The sequence below is a fragment of the Stenella coeruleoalba genome, assembly GCF_951394435.1.
Source record: "Stenella coeruleoalba genome assembly, chromosome: 4".
NCBI classification, from domain to species: domain Eukaryota; kingdom Metazoa; phylum Chordata; class Mammalia; order Artiodactyla; family Delphinidae; genus Stenella; species Stenella coeruleoalba.
In genome coordinates this window covers 99545635-99562357 of record NC_137149.1, presented here as the reverse complement: position 1 = coordinate 99562357, position 16723 = coordinate 99545635, and the positions used below count along the sequence as shown (strand labels likewise).

At 36.6% G+C, this 16723-nt stretch overlaps 1 protein-coding gene across 1 annotated transcript in view; it reads left to right on the top strand.

Annotated features, from left to right (window-relative positions):
• The first annotated feature begins 8 nt into the window (after positions 1-8).
• The window catches only part of JCHAIN (joining chain of multimeric IgA and IgM), a 36182-nt gene continuing 19467 nt past the window's right edge, over positions 9-16723 (top strand). The window contains exon 1 of the mRNA XM_079920351.1: positions 9-929. Coding sequence (XP_079776477.1) covers positions 902-929 — 28 coding nt within the window. The 5' untranslated portion in view covers positions 9-901. The remainder of the gene's footprint in view (positions 930-16723) is intronic.

Below are 16723 nucleotides of genomic sequence, written 5' to 3'. Positions count from 1 at the left end.
CCAGTAGGATGCAGGAGTTTCCACCTCCTTCCGGCCCCCAGGATGCTCTCTGTGTGGCGTTTGAACCAGGACTTCCGGTTGGTCCTTCAGGCCTTTCCGTGTAGGAACAATAGGTATAGGAAATTCAGTTCCGTAGAGCCCTTTAACCCAGTTCTTACTCTCGCGAGGCTGGGCGTCGCTAGGGGGATGGCCTGGTGAACCGCGAGGTGATGTCGCGGTAACCATTGGAGGGCGCTTTACCTCCACGCCTAGGAGAGGTCACGGGGCGGTGCGGTGAGTTGTCCTGCCTCCGTACCGGTTGTCACCGGCCTGGAGCCGAGTCCAAGTGTAGAAGATTTCTTTGTTTACTGGAATTGTTTTATCTTCTCTGCCTATCCGTCTGGAAGTTAATCAGGTTATTGTTGTCTCAGCAACGTCCAAATATGACATTTCTGGGCCCCGTAGCCTGAGGCGGCAGCGGCCCCACTGCGCTCTGGAATCCTGGCGCGGGCGTCCGGGAAAGCGCAGGCCGGGCCGCCGGGCGGGTGGTAGCCCGCCTTCAGCTCTCCTTCCGCAGGGCTCGGCGACTTCATGGGATTTGTGTCCCTGAGGAGTTTCTGAGGGATGACGGTGGGAAGGCAGAGCCGCGCTCTAGAGTTTGCTTCTTTCCGAGGAGCTCAAGTAGGCTGCAGAAGACACCGCGATTTCTCTGCCTTTTTAGTGGAAGAGGTTCATTCTTCAAGATATTTTGGAAATGGCACATTTTAACTTTCAAGGGCGGACGCTTCATGAATTGTTCAACACTTAATAAGCACAGGGCAGCGTGCTAGGCTTTGGGAGAACAGTGGTGGGCGAAAGCAGACGCTGTTCTGCAGTGGTGGAACTTGTGGTCTAGCTGGGGGCACGTGTTAATCAAGTCATCATGCAAAACGTGCCTGATTATAATTGGGGTGAGTACAGGGAACACTTGTCCTGTGTTACCCAGCTGCTGAAAATACTCAACCTGCCTTTTTACATCGCTTTTTGTACACGCCATCCATCCCCCTTTACTAAACACTAAAGTGTTGAGTACTCCCGCCCAAATACGGGAAATTTCTGCTGTATTGAAGAGACAGTCTAAGCATCACCTCTTTGATCTCGTCTTTAATTCCCTTAGTCTTTTCCTCAGTTCTTCAGTATCACCTAGTAGACCTCAACGAACTATGATATTGCAAGCACGCAATACAGTGTCTGGCACAGAGTAAGTGTTCAATGAAGATTTGTTTAATGAATAAGTATTGAAATTGCAGTATTTGATTATCTGTTTCAGGTGCTCCATAAACGGAGGGAATGAATAATGCATAAGGCTGCGAACATCCTTAAGGGAGATAACCTGAGCTGGAATGGATTTTAGGAGTCATGAATTCCAATTCCAGTATCTTCATTGTATACATGTGGAAACAAAGACTTGGGAAGGTTACATTAGCAAATCGAGCACAGAAACCTGGGGTAGGGCTCCCACACCAGGCCCTCACATTCAGCTGCTATAAGTCCTTTGCTAATTCAATGTGAATGAGTTTCAGACCTTTTCCAGAGCATAGGCTAAGCTGGGTGGATGAAAGAAACCAAGAGCTCAGATGAAAGTGTTTGAAGAGGAGGGTGGTAATAAGGGAAAAATCAGTCAAATTTGTCTTTAGAAGTATTTCTAGGTCTAGAAGTGTGAAAGGACTGCCCTGCAATCTTAGAGTAATTCAGGGTTTAAGTTTTCAGACATTACATATGATAGGTTCATATTCATTATATATGTTAGGTATTATGACACCTTCAGATGTGGGTAGTTGAAAGCTGAACTTTTGATAAGTTGCTAAAATTAATGGCGACATACAAGTTCTTTGCAGAAAGTGCAGTGTCATTAGATTATGAAAAATAGTACAATTTTTTAGAAAAATGGTATTTTGAACTAAATATTTTTTAAAGTGTTAAAAGTTATCTTAAGCATTAAAAAACCTTTACAAGATTTTAGGTAATACAATTTAAAGAATAGAAAAGGTGTGGGTAAAAGTCTTATGTTCTGATGGTAAGCCCAGAATTCATTTTTGAATGTAAATTTTAATAGGTTTTGTCATTCAAATATTAACTGCTTATTAATTGTAGCAGAATGCTACATGCTGTAGTAGATCTAAAGGTGAATTAGCCACAGTCTCTTCTAATCAGGTAGAAAAGAAGACATGCATACAGATTATACTAAAATACAGGCAGTGTGAGGTAAACCCAGTGCTGTGAGAGATCAGAGGTGAGAGATCGTCTCTGGATTTTGTTCTGGAAATGTTGCTTAAAGAATGTTGCATTTAAGCTGAGACTGTGATTAGATCCATGCTTTAAATGTATTAAATTTACATTATATGTAAGCATTAAGTTTTACTTAGGCATGTAAATCTCAATTTTTCTGTTCATTTTTATTGCTAATTATTTGAGAATTTGTAGTCATACTTAACAAAATGCGTATACTGTTATAGAGAAGGTAGAAAAATATTTTGGATATTTTTAATGGAATGATCACATTCCTCTAATATTATTTGGTTTATACTATACATTACATTTCCTAACTATTTAAAATAAAGTTGCAGTAACCAGTGCATATTCAGAGAGTGTTGTATTCTAACATTCTCAGATCTTTTTGATGAACAGTTCAGAAGTTAGTTCTTCCATTCCAACAGCTCCCATAGTCTAATCTTCCATAGCCTAATCTTGGAATTATTTGCCATTTGTTGAGGAAATTGTTTTCTTAAAAATTTGTATTGCCGTGACTTACCTGGTGGTCCAGTGGTTGGGACTGATCACTTCCACTGCAGGGGGCGCGGGTTTGATCCCTGTTTGGGGAACTAAGATCCGGCATGCCGCACCGCCAAAAAAAAAAAAAAAAAAATTTATTGCTGGAAAGACAGATTAATGCTTTATTATATTATAAGCCTATGCCAATTAAAAAGAAAAACAGAGTCCCCAGAGAAAATGCACAAATATTAAATAACATTTAACCATTATTTTTGTGGCAACTATAATGTATTATCAACTTGAATCTTTATTACATTATTGTGATGCCTGCTCAGGAGTTAGCACACTACACATAATGAGAGCCAACAGGTTTCTTTTCTTTTTTTTCGTTTTTTTTAGAATACCCTTTTTGCCTTATTCTAAGCCTCTTGTAGGATTTTCTTACTGTAGAGGTGGGGTTCATGAATGACACACTAGGTGATATTAGGATACTTTCTTCAGGGCATGAGTTCAAGTTGTTTAAGATATTCTACCACCAGATTAGCTTAAACTGATCTCAGTTTCTTCTGGACTTGCAGCAATAATAATAGCTAACATTGAGAGTAGTTATTATGTTCCAGTACTGTTATAAGCTCTTGACATTTAACCCTATGAGGAAGTACTATGATAATCTCTAATTTAGGAAACTGAGGCACATGGAGTTTAAACGAGGTCTTAAGACTGGTAAATGGTAGAACTAGATTTGAACCCAGACAGTCTGGCTTTGGAATTCACACTATACTATAGCTAACTACTGTACTATATTGGCTTTCAAATATTCCCTTAATAGGTCTTTTCATTTCCAGTCTCTGCTATACATTTGATTCAGCATCATCAGGTAAATCTTCCTAGAATACCATTTCCCTCATCCCACACCCTTGCTCAAAATGCTTCAATGGCTCTCCATTACTGTCAAGATAAAGTTCACAACATACATGGCCCTCCCACAGTTTTGCCTCAAAGCAACCTTTCTCGCCATACCTTTCATTACCTCCCTACTAAAATCTTCCATTCTAACTTAAATGCTCTACCACTCTTTATTCCCCAAACGTTGCTTTGTGATTTCCTCCTCTCTTTCTTTGCTCATCTTTTCAGTGTTCTCATAATTCCTTATGTAAAAAAGTTGCAAATCACTACAGACATCTTTTTGGTTAAATTCTCACACAGGTCCATAATGGGACCTGTATGAGGCTGTTTGAAAAGCTATTATTGATAGCAGGGTGTTGGAGACAACCTGGATGTCCATCCCTGGAAGAGCAGATCAATAAATGTCATGGGTGAACAGCATGGAATTTAGGAGCATAAAGTGACCATACAGCTTAGTTTGCTTAGTACAGTCTTGTTGAACTTGTTATTCTAGTGTAATTATTAATAGCAACCCTTTTACTTTTATGATTTAGATGATAAAGTATATGGTCATCTTAACTATGCAATAATTGGAAAGTGGATTATATATCCACATATCAACATGAATGGATCTTAAAAGCAATGTGCTTAAGAACAAAAGTAAAAAAAATGAGATATGTAATACAATGTGTACAACAATACAGCAGCACACATTTTGTAAGAACATATACAAACAAAATAATGTGCATTAAATACAAAAGAACAATTGCTTATGGAGGAGCAAAGAATGGGATGAGGCTTGGAGATTAGAGGAAATAGGAGAGGTATCAATACTTTCCATGGACCAATAATGATAATGTGCCAGGAACTGAGGAGAATGATTAACTGTTTGCATCTGAGGTTCAATTAAAAATAAGGAAAACAAAACAAAAAACAAAACAAATAAGCAGACAAAAAATGACCATATACGTCTCTAACTTAAAGTCCTTTAAAAGCTTCCCAACATCTATAGGATCAAGTTTATATTCCTTATGACCTGATTCCTGCATACAGCTTAAGCTTTACCTCCTACCACACTCTCACTGCTACTATGTACGGCATAGCCTTGTATATGTACACAACATATGTACAATAGATGTAAATATTAGGCTAAGAGCTAAAGCCTTTATTGTATAGCAACTGAGGGCTGACTAGAAAAAAAATTTATGTGGGTTGTGTTTCAAAAAGCTTCACCATCAAAACTACAGTTATCATTGTATCAATAATTAATATAAAAATAATTGTATCTACCAGGTTCCTCCTTAACCTGGTACAGGCTATGCTTTTTCTTGCTGCCTTTCCTTTACACATGTTGTTTTCTTCTATGCTTTCTAGAGAATTCTTACTCATCATTTAAGGCTAGTTTTTTTTTTTTTTTTGGCCACGTGGGAGCTTAATTTCCTGAACAGGGATCCATCCCGTGTCCCCTGAAGTGGAACCTCGGAGTCTTAACCATTGGACCACCAGGGAATTCCAAAACTAATTTTAAATGTCACCTTAAAAGCCTTTCCTTGTGTCCTCAGACAGGATGAAGAACTTCCTCTTTTGCATTTCCATGCTTCAGATCTCTATTTATACTTACTGCTTTCCCTCCATTAAGTGTATAAGCCCCATTAAGGCTGGATCCAAGCTGTTATTTTTTAAATCCCTAGAATCTAGGCCAGTATTCGAGAAAATATGTTTCTAAATGCAGTGTCAGCATACAAAATAGTAGCCTTTAACAATGAATTGCAATGTCTTTTGTACTGCTCTGGTCATCAGCACAGGTTTGTTTTTTGTTTTTTTTTTAAGTAACATTTAAAAACTGAAATATTTGATATATGGCTTTTGTGAACTTAAGCTAATAATTAAATGTGTATTTGCCTTTCATCCCAGTGTCACAGACTAGGTTATGATGACTGAATTTGTCGAAGAAGTAGTGTTTTTTTTTTGTTTAATGTTCAGAAGAAGTAATAATAGTTAAAATAATTTGATATGAGAGTAATAATGGGAAGATGTATTCTTGGTGTTAAAAGTGATCAACCTATTTAGATAATTTAATATACCTCACGGAAACTCCTTGAACTACTTTTAGGTACAAAAAAAGAAGGATTATTTTTAGGTGTAAGAAAGAAAATAGAAAAGGTGAAGCATAGTTGCCATCTGCTTTCATTTCTGTCAGAAACCACTTACTCTGAAACCAGTAAGTTATTGATTCTTTTTGCAACTAGGGTGTGTATCTATTTAAAGACACAAAAATCCTAAATGTGATTTGGAAGTAAAATATAGAACTTATACTGAAGTATGAGATAAGCATATGAACCCTTGTAAGCTTTTAATTAAAAATGACTAGGTTTGGTAGTTTTAATTACAAAATGAAGAATTTAATGAAATTGTGACACTACTTTCTCTTCCAAACTCTAATTCAACTAAATACTGCACAATTATTTTCTAAACATTATTTTAACCCCTTTTTGTTTTTTCTTGTCATGAGGAACCTTGTAGATACAATTATACATATAACTGTTGATTCAGTGATAATTGTACTTTGATGGTGAAGGTCTTTTGAAACAGTTCACGTAATTTTTTTCTCTTTAGTCAGCCCTCATTCTCTACAGTATAAAGCCCTCTTATCCTAATATTCATGGCCTGCCTATATCTGGCCCCAACTTATTTTTCTAGCTGCTGTCCTACTACTTTCATTGAGGAACTCTACATTGTAGTTAAAACTAAAATGCACATTGTTCTTTTTCTCTTTTTAAGATTTCCTTCCCTTGGCCTTTGCTTATGCTGCCCCACATCTCAATTCTTAGATGGCCTTCAAGGCCCAGCTAAAATCATATCTTCTCAAGGCTGTATTCTCTGATATGTTTCCTTCCTTTGGCATCTAATAGCCCTTTAACTCTTCCTATGTTAGGATTTTTTTTTTAAATGGAAGTATAGTTGACTTACATTATTGTGTTAGTTTCATGTATACAGCAAAGTGATTCAGTTATTTTTTTCAGATTATATTCCATTATATGTTAGTACAAGATATTGAATATAATTCCTTGTACCATGCAGTAAATCCTTATTGCTTATCTCTTTTATTTATAGTCGTTTGTATCTGTTAATCCCATACTACTAATTTGTCCCTCTCTCCCTCTCCCCTTTGGTAACCATAAGCTTGCTTTCTATGTCTGTGAGTCTGTTTCTGTTTTGTATATAGATTCATTTGTATTATTTTTTAGATTCTACATACAAGTGATGTCATATAGTATTTGTATGTCTCTGTCTCACTTCACTACGTGTAACATTCTCTAGGTCCATCCATGTTGCTGCAAATGGGAATATTTCATTCTTTTTTATGGCTGCATACTATTCCACTGTGGGTGTGTCTACACACACACACACACACCACACCACACACCACATCTTCTTAAGCCAGTTGTCTGCTGATGGGCACTTGGGTTGTTTCCGTGTCTTGGCTATTGTTAAGTAGTGCTGGTATGAACATTGGGGTGCATGTATCTTTTCAAATTAGGGTGTTCATCTTTTCTGGGTATATACCCAGGAGTGGGATTGCTGGATCAAATGGTAGCTCTATTTTTAGTTTTTTTAGGAACCTCCATACTGTTTTCCATGGTGGCTACCCCAATTTACATTCCTACCTACAGTGTTCCCTTTTCTCCACACCCTCTCCAGCATTTATTTGTAAACTTTTTGATGGTAGCCATTCTGATTGGTGTGAGGTGACACCTAATTGTGGTTTTGATTTGCATTTCTCTAATAATTAGCGATGTTGAGAATCCTTTCATATGCCTGTTGGCCATCTGTATGAATTCTTTGGAAAAATGTGTATGTAGGTCCTATTTTGGGATTTTAAAACATTTTCTCCATTGTGTTGAGACTATTTATATACTTGTTTTATATTTTCTGCCAGATATATCACCATTCATCTCTGTAACCTTTATAATATCTGATACAGTTACATAGTAAGTACCGATAATAGCTAATCAAATAATGAGAGTTAAATTGAGTTCTCTTAAATTTCAATAAGGTATTAGAAGTTAGTAAAAATAACTTAAAAATTTAATGAGTCTGAAAATGTGACTGATCTATATCTATTTTTGATATTAAGAGATAACTTAGACTTTATGCTAGGAGCAAAGGGGAACCATTGGGGGGTTTTAAACAGGACAAGATTAGAGGATTGACGGGAAGAGGTAAGATTATAGAGAGGAAGTTAGTGTGAGGCTGTTACAGTCATCTAGGTGAAGAATTTTAGTGTCTAAACTAGGGCCCTGGAAACAAAAATATAAGAAGTACACAGATTAACAGCTATTTACGCAATGGTATTACAGGACTCAGTGTCTGATTAAGGATGAGGAGGTGAGGAGTTAAAGTGACTCACAGGTTTTCTTGGACAACTGAGTGGATGATGGTACCCTCCACTAAGAAAACTCAGGAGGAAAGAGGTTAGCAGGGGTGAGGAAATAGAAAAATAAGTTTTGGACATTGTGCCTTTGAGGTGTCTGTGAAGGGGTTTAAGTGTCTAATCTCTTCTAGACAGTAGGATATATGGTTCTGAAGCTTCGGGGGAGAATATGAACTAGAGCAAGAGATTTGGGTGTCTTCCACATTTAGCTGGAACATGAGACTATATTTGCTATTTAACTAAAAAACAAAATATGGTTTGGAGTTGTTTTTACCTAAGTAGCTAGCGTGCATGAATTAGTTGAACAAAAAGGATATACTACCTGCCTGCCACTACAGTTATAAGACTATAATCAAGTGTGAAATTTAAAAGGTTTGGATTAATAAATGAGCTACATGCAATTAAGTATGTAATTTTAAACCTATTCAAGTTTAAGACCTCTAAACTTACCCTGTAAAACTAAGCCATGAAAAATTACTAAAAACAACAATAACAAAAAATACATCTGAATAAAGCTTTCATGTGTGCTCATCTCTCATTTTTATCATGTTCAGAAGTTTTAGTCCCTGTCTGGGCTTTCTCCACTTGCTGTTGTCAATAACATTGAATATTTGGGGAGATACTAATTACATATCAGGCACTCTACTAGGTGTCTTAAGTATATTATCATATTTAATTCTCACAATATATCTATGATGAGGGTACCATTATTATCCTCTTTTCACAGATGAGGCTCAGAGATGTGAAGTAATTTGCCTGAGGTTATATAACTGGTTGTTAAACCCAAGTCTGTCTCAATCTGAAGTTATTTTTTTAAAACTATTTTATTATACTGTCTCTTAGTCTACATTTTATCACAATGAAAACCTTATGCCCAGAGACATATGCATTTCTGTTTCAATACGTACTGAAAAAAGTTGAACCCTCAGATTTATAGACTAAGATTACTCAGAGATATGGTATCAATTTCAGCCAATATAATGGCAGAAAAATAGGAGAATCAGGAGGCATCAGCCATATTGCATCTCTCCAGTTTTATTTTAGGGCCTGGGAAAGCATGAATTGAGTAGATTTGTTCAGAGTACAGGCAAATATAGTCATAAAGTATAATTAGAGGATATCATTCAGAGATTGATCTATTGTTCCTTCATTGATTATTTTTGGGCAGGTTTATTCTGTGTTGTTTTTTTTCTTCTATGATTTTGGTAAAATTGTTTATTCACTATAAATTACTTTGTTTACTTCAACTTATTTTTGTTTACACTGATTGCCGTATCAGAGCATTACTTCACGTTGTGATTACTAACTGTACAATTAATGTTCTATTATGCAATATTTAAAGTAACAGTGAACACATTACTTGTTTCCTTTCATATAAGTATAAATCACTGATAATGTTGTGATGTTATATTTCAAATTTGTTTCTTGTTGCTAAAGAGCTGAATTGAATGAAGATATTTAATAATCAAGTATAATATAGTTATCTATACAAAATCATTACTCTACAACCATATCATACAATAATGCTAAGTTTACATCCATGTAAACTATTTTAATTTTGCACAGCACACAGCACTGTAGTAGGTGCTTAAGGGTAAGTGTGTTGAAACATATGAAATATATGGTCTCTGGACTCATACTGCCGTACTGAACTTTCATTTCCTTCAATAGTCATGTTTTCTCTCAACTCCAAATTGTCAATGTTTTATTTATTCCTAGACCATAGTCCTCCCATTTTTGCCCTACTTCTACTCATCTTTCAATCTCAGCGTAGATATTGCTTCCTCTGGGAACCTTTCCTTGACCCTGCCTACCTCTCTCCCAACATCTGTGCTCCTATCGCACTTTGTACTTGTCATCATGTAAACCCATTTGATCAAGGGTCTTACCTATTTTGTTCACTTGTATCCCTGCCACATAGAGTTGATGCCAATAGATACTTGAGAGAAAGAAAAAATGAATGAATGAATGATCATTTGAATTAAGGGCCAGGTAAGCATTGGTCTTGCAGGCCACATATACACATTTGCTATAATGGCAACTTTATTTCAGTATCATAAAGAGAAAATAAATTTGAAATTTATTTTTAAATTTTTAAAATAAAAATATGTGGTTGCCTCCAATTATATGAGGAAATTATGAGCCAAAAAGATAGCTATATTAATTTCCTATTGCTGCTGTAATAAACATTGGTGCTATAAAAAAATTAGCCGGGAATAATCAATTATTGCACATATTTTGGGCCAAAGCAACTTATTTGAAACTCTGAGAGAAATACAAAAGAATTATATAATAGTCTTGAAAGAATGCATCAGATATTTTAAAAAATTTCTTTGGATATTCCTCACTATGGATTTATGCTTTCTCCTTGTTATTGGGGAAAACAGACTTAGTATGGCACTTAAATATGATGTAAAAACTGAGTAAAAGAGTTAGGAACAAGAAAAATTTTATTTTCTTAACCATTTTCCTAACTGAGTCTTTATAATTCCGTTCTGGTACTTCCTTATATCCTTTTAATGGGGTGCCAATTGCTACTGCTCTTTATGAACCCCTCTCTGCATCTAGAAAGTGTTTATTTATTTTTACTTTTTTAAAACATCTTTATTGGAGTATAATTGCTTTACAATGTGTGTTAGTTTCTGCTGTTTAACAAAGTGAATCAGCTGTGCCTCTCCGTTGCAGAGCACAGGCTCCACATGCGCAGGCTTAGCGGCCATGGCTCACGGGCCCAGCCGCTCCGTGGCATGTGGGATCTTCCCGGACTGGGGCACGAACTTGCGTCCCCTGCATCGGCAGGCAGACTCTCAACCACTGCGCCACCAGGGAAGCCCTCCCCTCCCTCTTGTGTCTCCCTCCCACCCTCCCTATCCCACCCTTCTAGGTGGTCACAAAGCACCGAGCTGATCTCCCTGTGCTATGCGGTTGCTTCCCGCTAGCTATCTATTTTACATTTGGTAGTGTATATATGTCCATGCCACTCTCTCACTTCTTCCCCGCTTACTCTTCCCCCTCTCCCATTCCCAAGTCCATTCTCTACGTCTGCGTCTTTATTCCTGTCCCGCCCCTAGGTTCATCAGAACTGTTTTATTTTTAGATTCCATATATATGTGTCAGCATATGGTATTTGTTTTTCTCTTTCTGACTTACTTCACTCTGTATGACAGACTCTAGGTCCATCCACCTCACTACAAATAACTCAATTTCGTTTCTTTCTTTTTATGGCTAAGTAATATTCCATTGTATATATATATGTGCCACATCTTCTTTATCCATTTATCTGTCAGTGGACACTTAGGTTGCTTGCATACCCTGGCTATTGTAAATAGTGCTGCAATGAACATTGTGGTACATGACTCTTATTTAAAAAATTTTTTTTGAATTTGATTTAATTTATTTTTTTATACAGCAGGTTCTTATTAGTTATCCATTTTATACATATTAATGTATATATGTCAATCCCAATCTCTCAATTCATCACACCACCACCCGCCACTCTCCCCCCTTGGTGTCCATACGTTTGTTCTCTTCATCTGTGTCTCAATTTCTGCCCTGCAAACAGATTCATCTGTACCATTTTTCTAGGTTCCACATATATGCGTTAATATACGATTTGTATATTAACAAATATACGATATTTGTTTTTCTCTTTCTGACTTACTTCACTCTGTATGACAGTTTCTAGATCCATCCACATCTCTACAAATGACCCAATTATGTTCCTTTTTATGGCTGAGTAATATTTCATCGTATATACGTACCACAACTTCTTTATCCATTCGTCTGTCAATGGACATTTAGGTTGCTTCCATGTCCTGGCTATTGTAAATAGTGCTGCAGTGAACATTGGGGTGCATGTGTCTTTTTGAATTACGGTTTTCTCTGGGCATATGCCCAGTAGTGGGATTGCTGGCTCATATGGTAATTCTATTTTTAGTTTTTTAAGGAACCTCCATACTGTTCTCCATAGTGGCTGTATCAATTTACATTCCCACCAACAGTGCAAGAAGGTTCCCTTTTCTCCACACCCTCTTCAGCATTTGTTGTTTGTACATTTTCTGATGATGCCCATTCTAACTGGTGTGAGGTGATACCTCGTTGTAGTTTTGATTTCCATTTCTCTAATAATTAGTGATGTTGAGCAGCTTTCCATGTGCTTCTTGGCCACCTGTATGTCTTCTTTAGTAAATGACTCTTTTTGAATTGTCGTTTTCTCAGGGTATATGCCAGGAGTGGGATTGCTGGGTCATATGGTAGTTCTATTTTTTAGTTTTTAAAGGAACCTTTATACTGTTCTCTATAGTGGCTGTATCAATTTACATTCCCACCAGCAGTGCAAGAGGGTTCCCTTTTCTCCACACCCTCTCCAGCATTTATTGTTTGTAGATTTTTTGATGATGGCCATTCTGACCGGTGTAAGGTGATACCTCATTGTAGTTTTGATTTTCATTTCTCTAATGATTAGTGATGTTGAGCATCCTTTTATGTGTTTGTTGGCAATCTGTATATCTTCTTTGGAGAAATGTCTATTTAGGTCTTCTGCCCATTTTTGGATTGGATTGTTTGTTTTTTTGATATTGAGCTGCATGAGCTGCTTGTATATTTTGGAGATTAATCCTTTGTCAGTTGCTTTGTTTGCAAATATTTTCTCCCATTCTCAGGGTTGTCTTTTCATCTCGTTTATGGTTTCCTTTGCTGTGCAAAAGCTTTTAAGTTTCATCAGGTCCCATTTGTTTATTTTTGTTTTTATTAGAAAGTGTTAATTTATTTTTTATTTTATTTTAAAAATATTTATTTGGTTGCACTGGGTCTTAGTTGCAGCTTGCTGGCTCCTTACTTCCGGCATGTGGGCTCCTTAGTTGTGGCAGGTGGGCTCCTTAGTTGTGGCCTGCGAACTCTTAGTTGCAGCATGCATGTGGGATCTAGTTCCCTGACCAGGGATTGAACCCGGACGCCCTGCATTGGGAACACAGAGTCTTAACCATTGCACCACCAGGGAAGTCCCTTGAAAGTGTTAATTTAGTATGAGGTAAATTGTACACATATGAAGAAGAGTGATAAAAATGGAAAGTAATATGCCAACTTGTGTAAAATGATATAAAGAGATATAAGATGAATTTATTAGCAATGAAGAAACAGAGTAATGGAGTGAACAGAATGGGCTGACGTGAAGCAGGGAAGACTTACTAAAATAAGTTTAAAAAATTTTAAGATTTTTGGCAAAGATTGGCAGGAAGTAAAACGAAATTTATGGCGAGGAAATAACAGAGTAAAAAAGATTCTGAAACAGGAGTTAGCAAATCATATATAGGAAAAGGAAAGCAGACATATTTGACTAGAGCAGAGGCCTCCCTTGAAAATAAATTAGAATTTTCTTAAAGCAGCAAGGGACCAGACCACTGGAGTTAATGGATTGGAAGGAGTATCTTGTTGTTTGAGGGGTTTCCTGGAAACCTTGTTTATTATTGTGTCTCAGAAATTATCATGAAACCTAAACCATTGTTTTTCAAATGAATTTTTGGAGATAGGGTGTTTGTAAATTAGGACCAGCCCAGAAGGTAGTGTGGTGAGAGGGAAGAGCTCTGTATAATGGTCAAATGACTAATATGTAGTATCCCAAATAGCAATTCTGTGAAAAGCCACTGCAGGTGCAAGTTTATTTAAAAACAGACTACAACACAGGTGCAATTCTCCTTATAAACATTTAACCACAAAACACTACCCTGAAAGTCTATGTGGAAAGCCATTGGGAAAGAAAGATAATTCAGTTTCTTGTTTGTTTTAATTTTTAAAAGAGTTGAGGATGAAATTTCTTTCTCATAGTTTGAATTCTTTTTAAATTTAGTTTTTGCCTCCTGATATCTACATATAAATTTTACATATGCCGTGATTGGAGGCAGATCAATACTTGAAGAAATTCTGTATGCAAGAACCAAAATGTTTAGGGTTAAAAAATGTCAGTTAGAAGAAATTTCTCCATACAGATGTGAAAAAAATACTATTGATGACTTTTGGTTTTGTGGGAAGTGAAAGAGACTAGAAGTTAGGAGGCTTAATGCTCTACTGTTAGCTTTAGAATGACTAAGATTGATTGAAAAATTCAAAATAGATTCTAAACTTGTACAATTTAAATGGGAAAAAAGTTACTCTTATCAATATAAAGAAGTACATGGTGTCATTACTATGGTTTTCCCTTTCATCATTTTGCTGTAGCTCCAGGGTTCTTTTTGTTTGTTTGTTTTTTGCTATTGTCCTGGGGAGGCCAAGCTCTTTCCTATCTTAGGCCTTATACTTGCTGTTTCCTTTCTTCTTGGGATAGTGTTTGTCTGAGTCTGTGGAAGGCAGAATAATGTCCCCTCAAAAATGTTCATGCCCTAGTCCCTAGCACCTGGAATCTGTTACCCATTACATAGCAAAAGAGACTTTCAAATGTGATTAAAGGTATTGGCCTTACAATGGGGAGATTATCCTCAATTATCTGGCTGGGCCCAATGGAATCACATGAGTCCCTAAAAGCAGAGAACTTTCCCTAGCTGGAAGCAGGAGAGATATGGCAAAAGCCCAGGTTAGAGACATTTGAAGCTTGAGAAGGACTTGACCCACTGTTGCTAACTTTGAAGATCAAGGGGGCCACTAGTCAGGGAGTGTTGTCAGCATCTAGAAGCTGAGAACAAACTTCAGCTGAGAGCAGGCAAGGGAATGGGGACCTCAGCTTTAAAAGTGCAAGGGACTGAATTCAACCAACAACTTGAATGAACTTGTCAGTAGATTCTCTACCAGAGCCTCAAGATAAGTTAAGACTCAGGCTGGCTGACACCTAGGTTTCCACATTGTGAAATCAGAGCAGAGGAATTAGTTTACCCAGACTTCTGACTTAAAGATCTGTGAGGTAATTCATTTGTGTTGTTTTAAGCCACTCAATTTATGATAATTTGTTATAGCAGCATAGAAAGCTAGTTCAGGCTTCTTCTCACTTGCTCCTGTTTCAGCTTAGATGTTACCTCTTCAGAGAGCCCTTTCCAGAGTATGTCTTCTAAAGTAGGCTACATCAACCCTACCCCAGATGCTGTCTGTCACACTACAGTTGTCCTCTGGTATCCGTGGGGGATTGGTTCCAGGACCCCCTGGGGATACCAAAATCTGTGGATGCTCAAGTCCCTTATATGAAATGGGATTTATATAAAATGGGTCTGCAGATTGCGGATGTGGAACCTGTGGATGTGGAGGGCAGACTGTACTTTGTTTATCTGCTTCATTGCATTTATTGCAAACTGTGATTGTTTTATTTATTTTTCTCATCTGTCTTCTCCACTAGAGTATAATCTCTGGGAAGGCAGGGACAGGTTAGTCACGGTCAGCTGTATCTTAGCACCAAGGATACAACATATTAAATACATATTAGGTTGGCAACATACATTTTTTGAAAAGTAATTTTTGATATATAGGCATACCTTGTTTTATTACACTTTGCTTGTGTTTTCTACAAATTAAAGGTTTGTGGTAACCCTGCATTTGAGCAAGTCTATTGGTGCCAACAATGTTTGCTCATTTTATGTCTTTGTGTCACATTTTGATAATTCTTTGACTATTTCAAACTCTCCACCAGCAAAATTACAACTTGCTGAAGGCTCAAATGATGTTTAGTATTTTTTTTTTTTTAGTATAAAGTACTTTTTAAAAAAAAATTTTTCTGGCTGCACCACATGGCATGTGGGCTCTTAGTTCCCTGAGCAGGGATTGAACCCATGCTCATCTTAACCACTGGACCACCAGGAAGTCCCTAAAGTACTTTTAAATTAAGGTTAGTACTTTTTTTTTTTTTTAGACATAATGTTATTGCACACTAAATAGACTATAGTATAAACATAACTTTTATATGCACTGGGAAACCAAAACATTCATATGACTCACTTTATTGCAATATTCACTTTATTGCAGTGGTCTGGGACCAAACCTGCAATATCTCTGACGTATGCCTATAATAGTAAATGAAATAACTCCAAATAGGGTAGTAGAGACTATGTGACAAACCATAGTATATCGACATTATGGAATATTACATAACTACTTCAAAGGTTAACATGTGTTCTATATAAATTTTTGGAAATTGGTGTATAAAATATACAAGTGACAAAGAGGAACACAAAATAGTTTGCATAAATGTATAATCATTAAAATGCATTTATATAGACTTTTAAAGATTAGAAATTAATTTTGGAAATAAATTTAGTATTCTTAATTCTGCCCTTAATTCTAAGCATTTGCTTAACCTGTAATAATATGCAAAATGTGAGGCCATCATTTAATTCTTAATCTACAAAATAGATCCAGGGTTAAGATTCTGAAAGGGAAGGGATAGGCATGCACTGTTTGGAGTGCTAATTGGTCTTTCTTTGATACTGACTCAATTATCTTTAATTTATTATGAATATATAAGTTGTAAAGGATAATATAACAAACACCCATATACTACTACTTGATTCAAGAAATAAAACATTACAAATCCAATTGTAATTGCTTGTTTACTTCTTACCATTATTAAGCATATCTTTAAAATTTTTTTGATAATGATTCTCAATAAGTTATATTTGCTTTTGTGGAATTGGAAGGAGAGTGCTCTACAGGTGTTTTGGGAAGTCCAGACCAACCCAGCCAGGAAGGATCTCCCCTTCC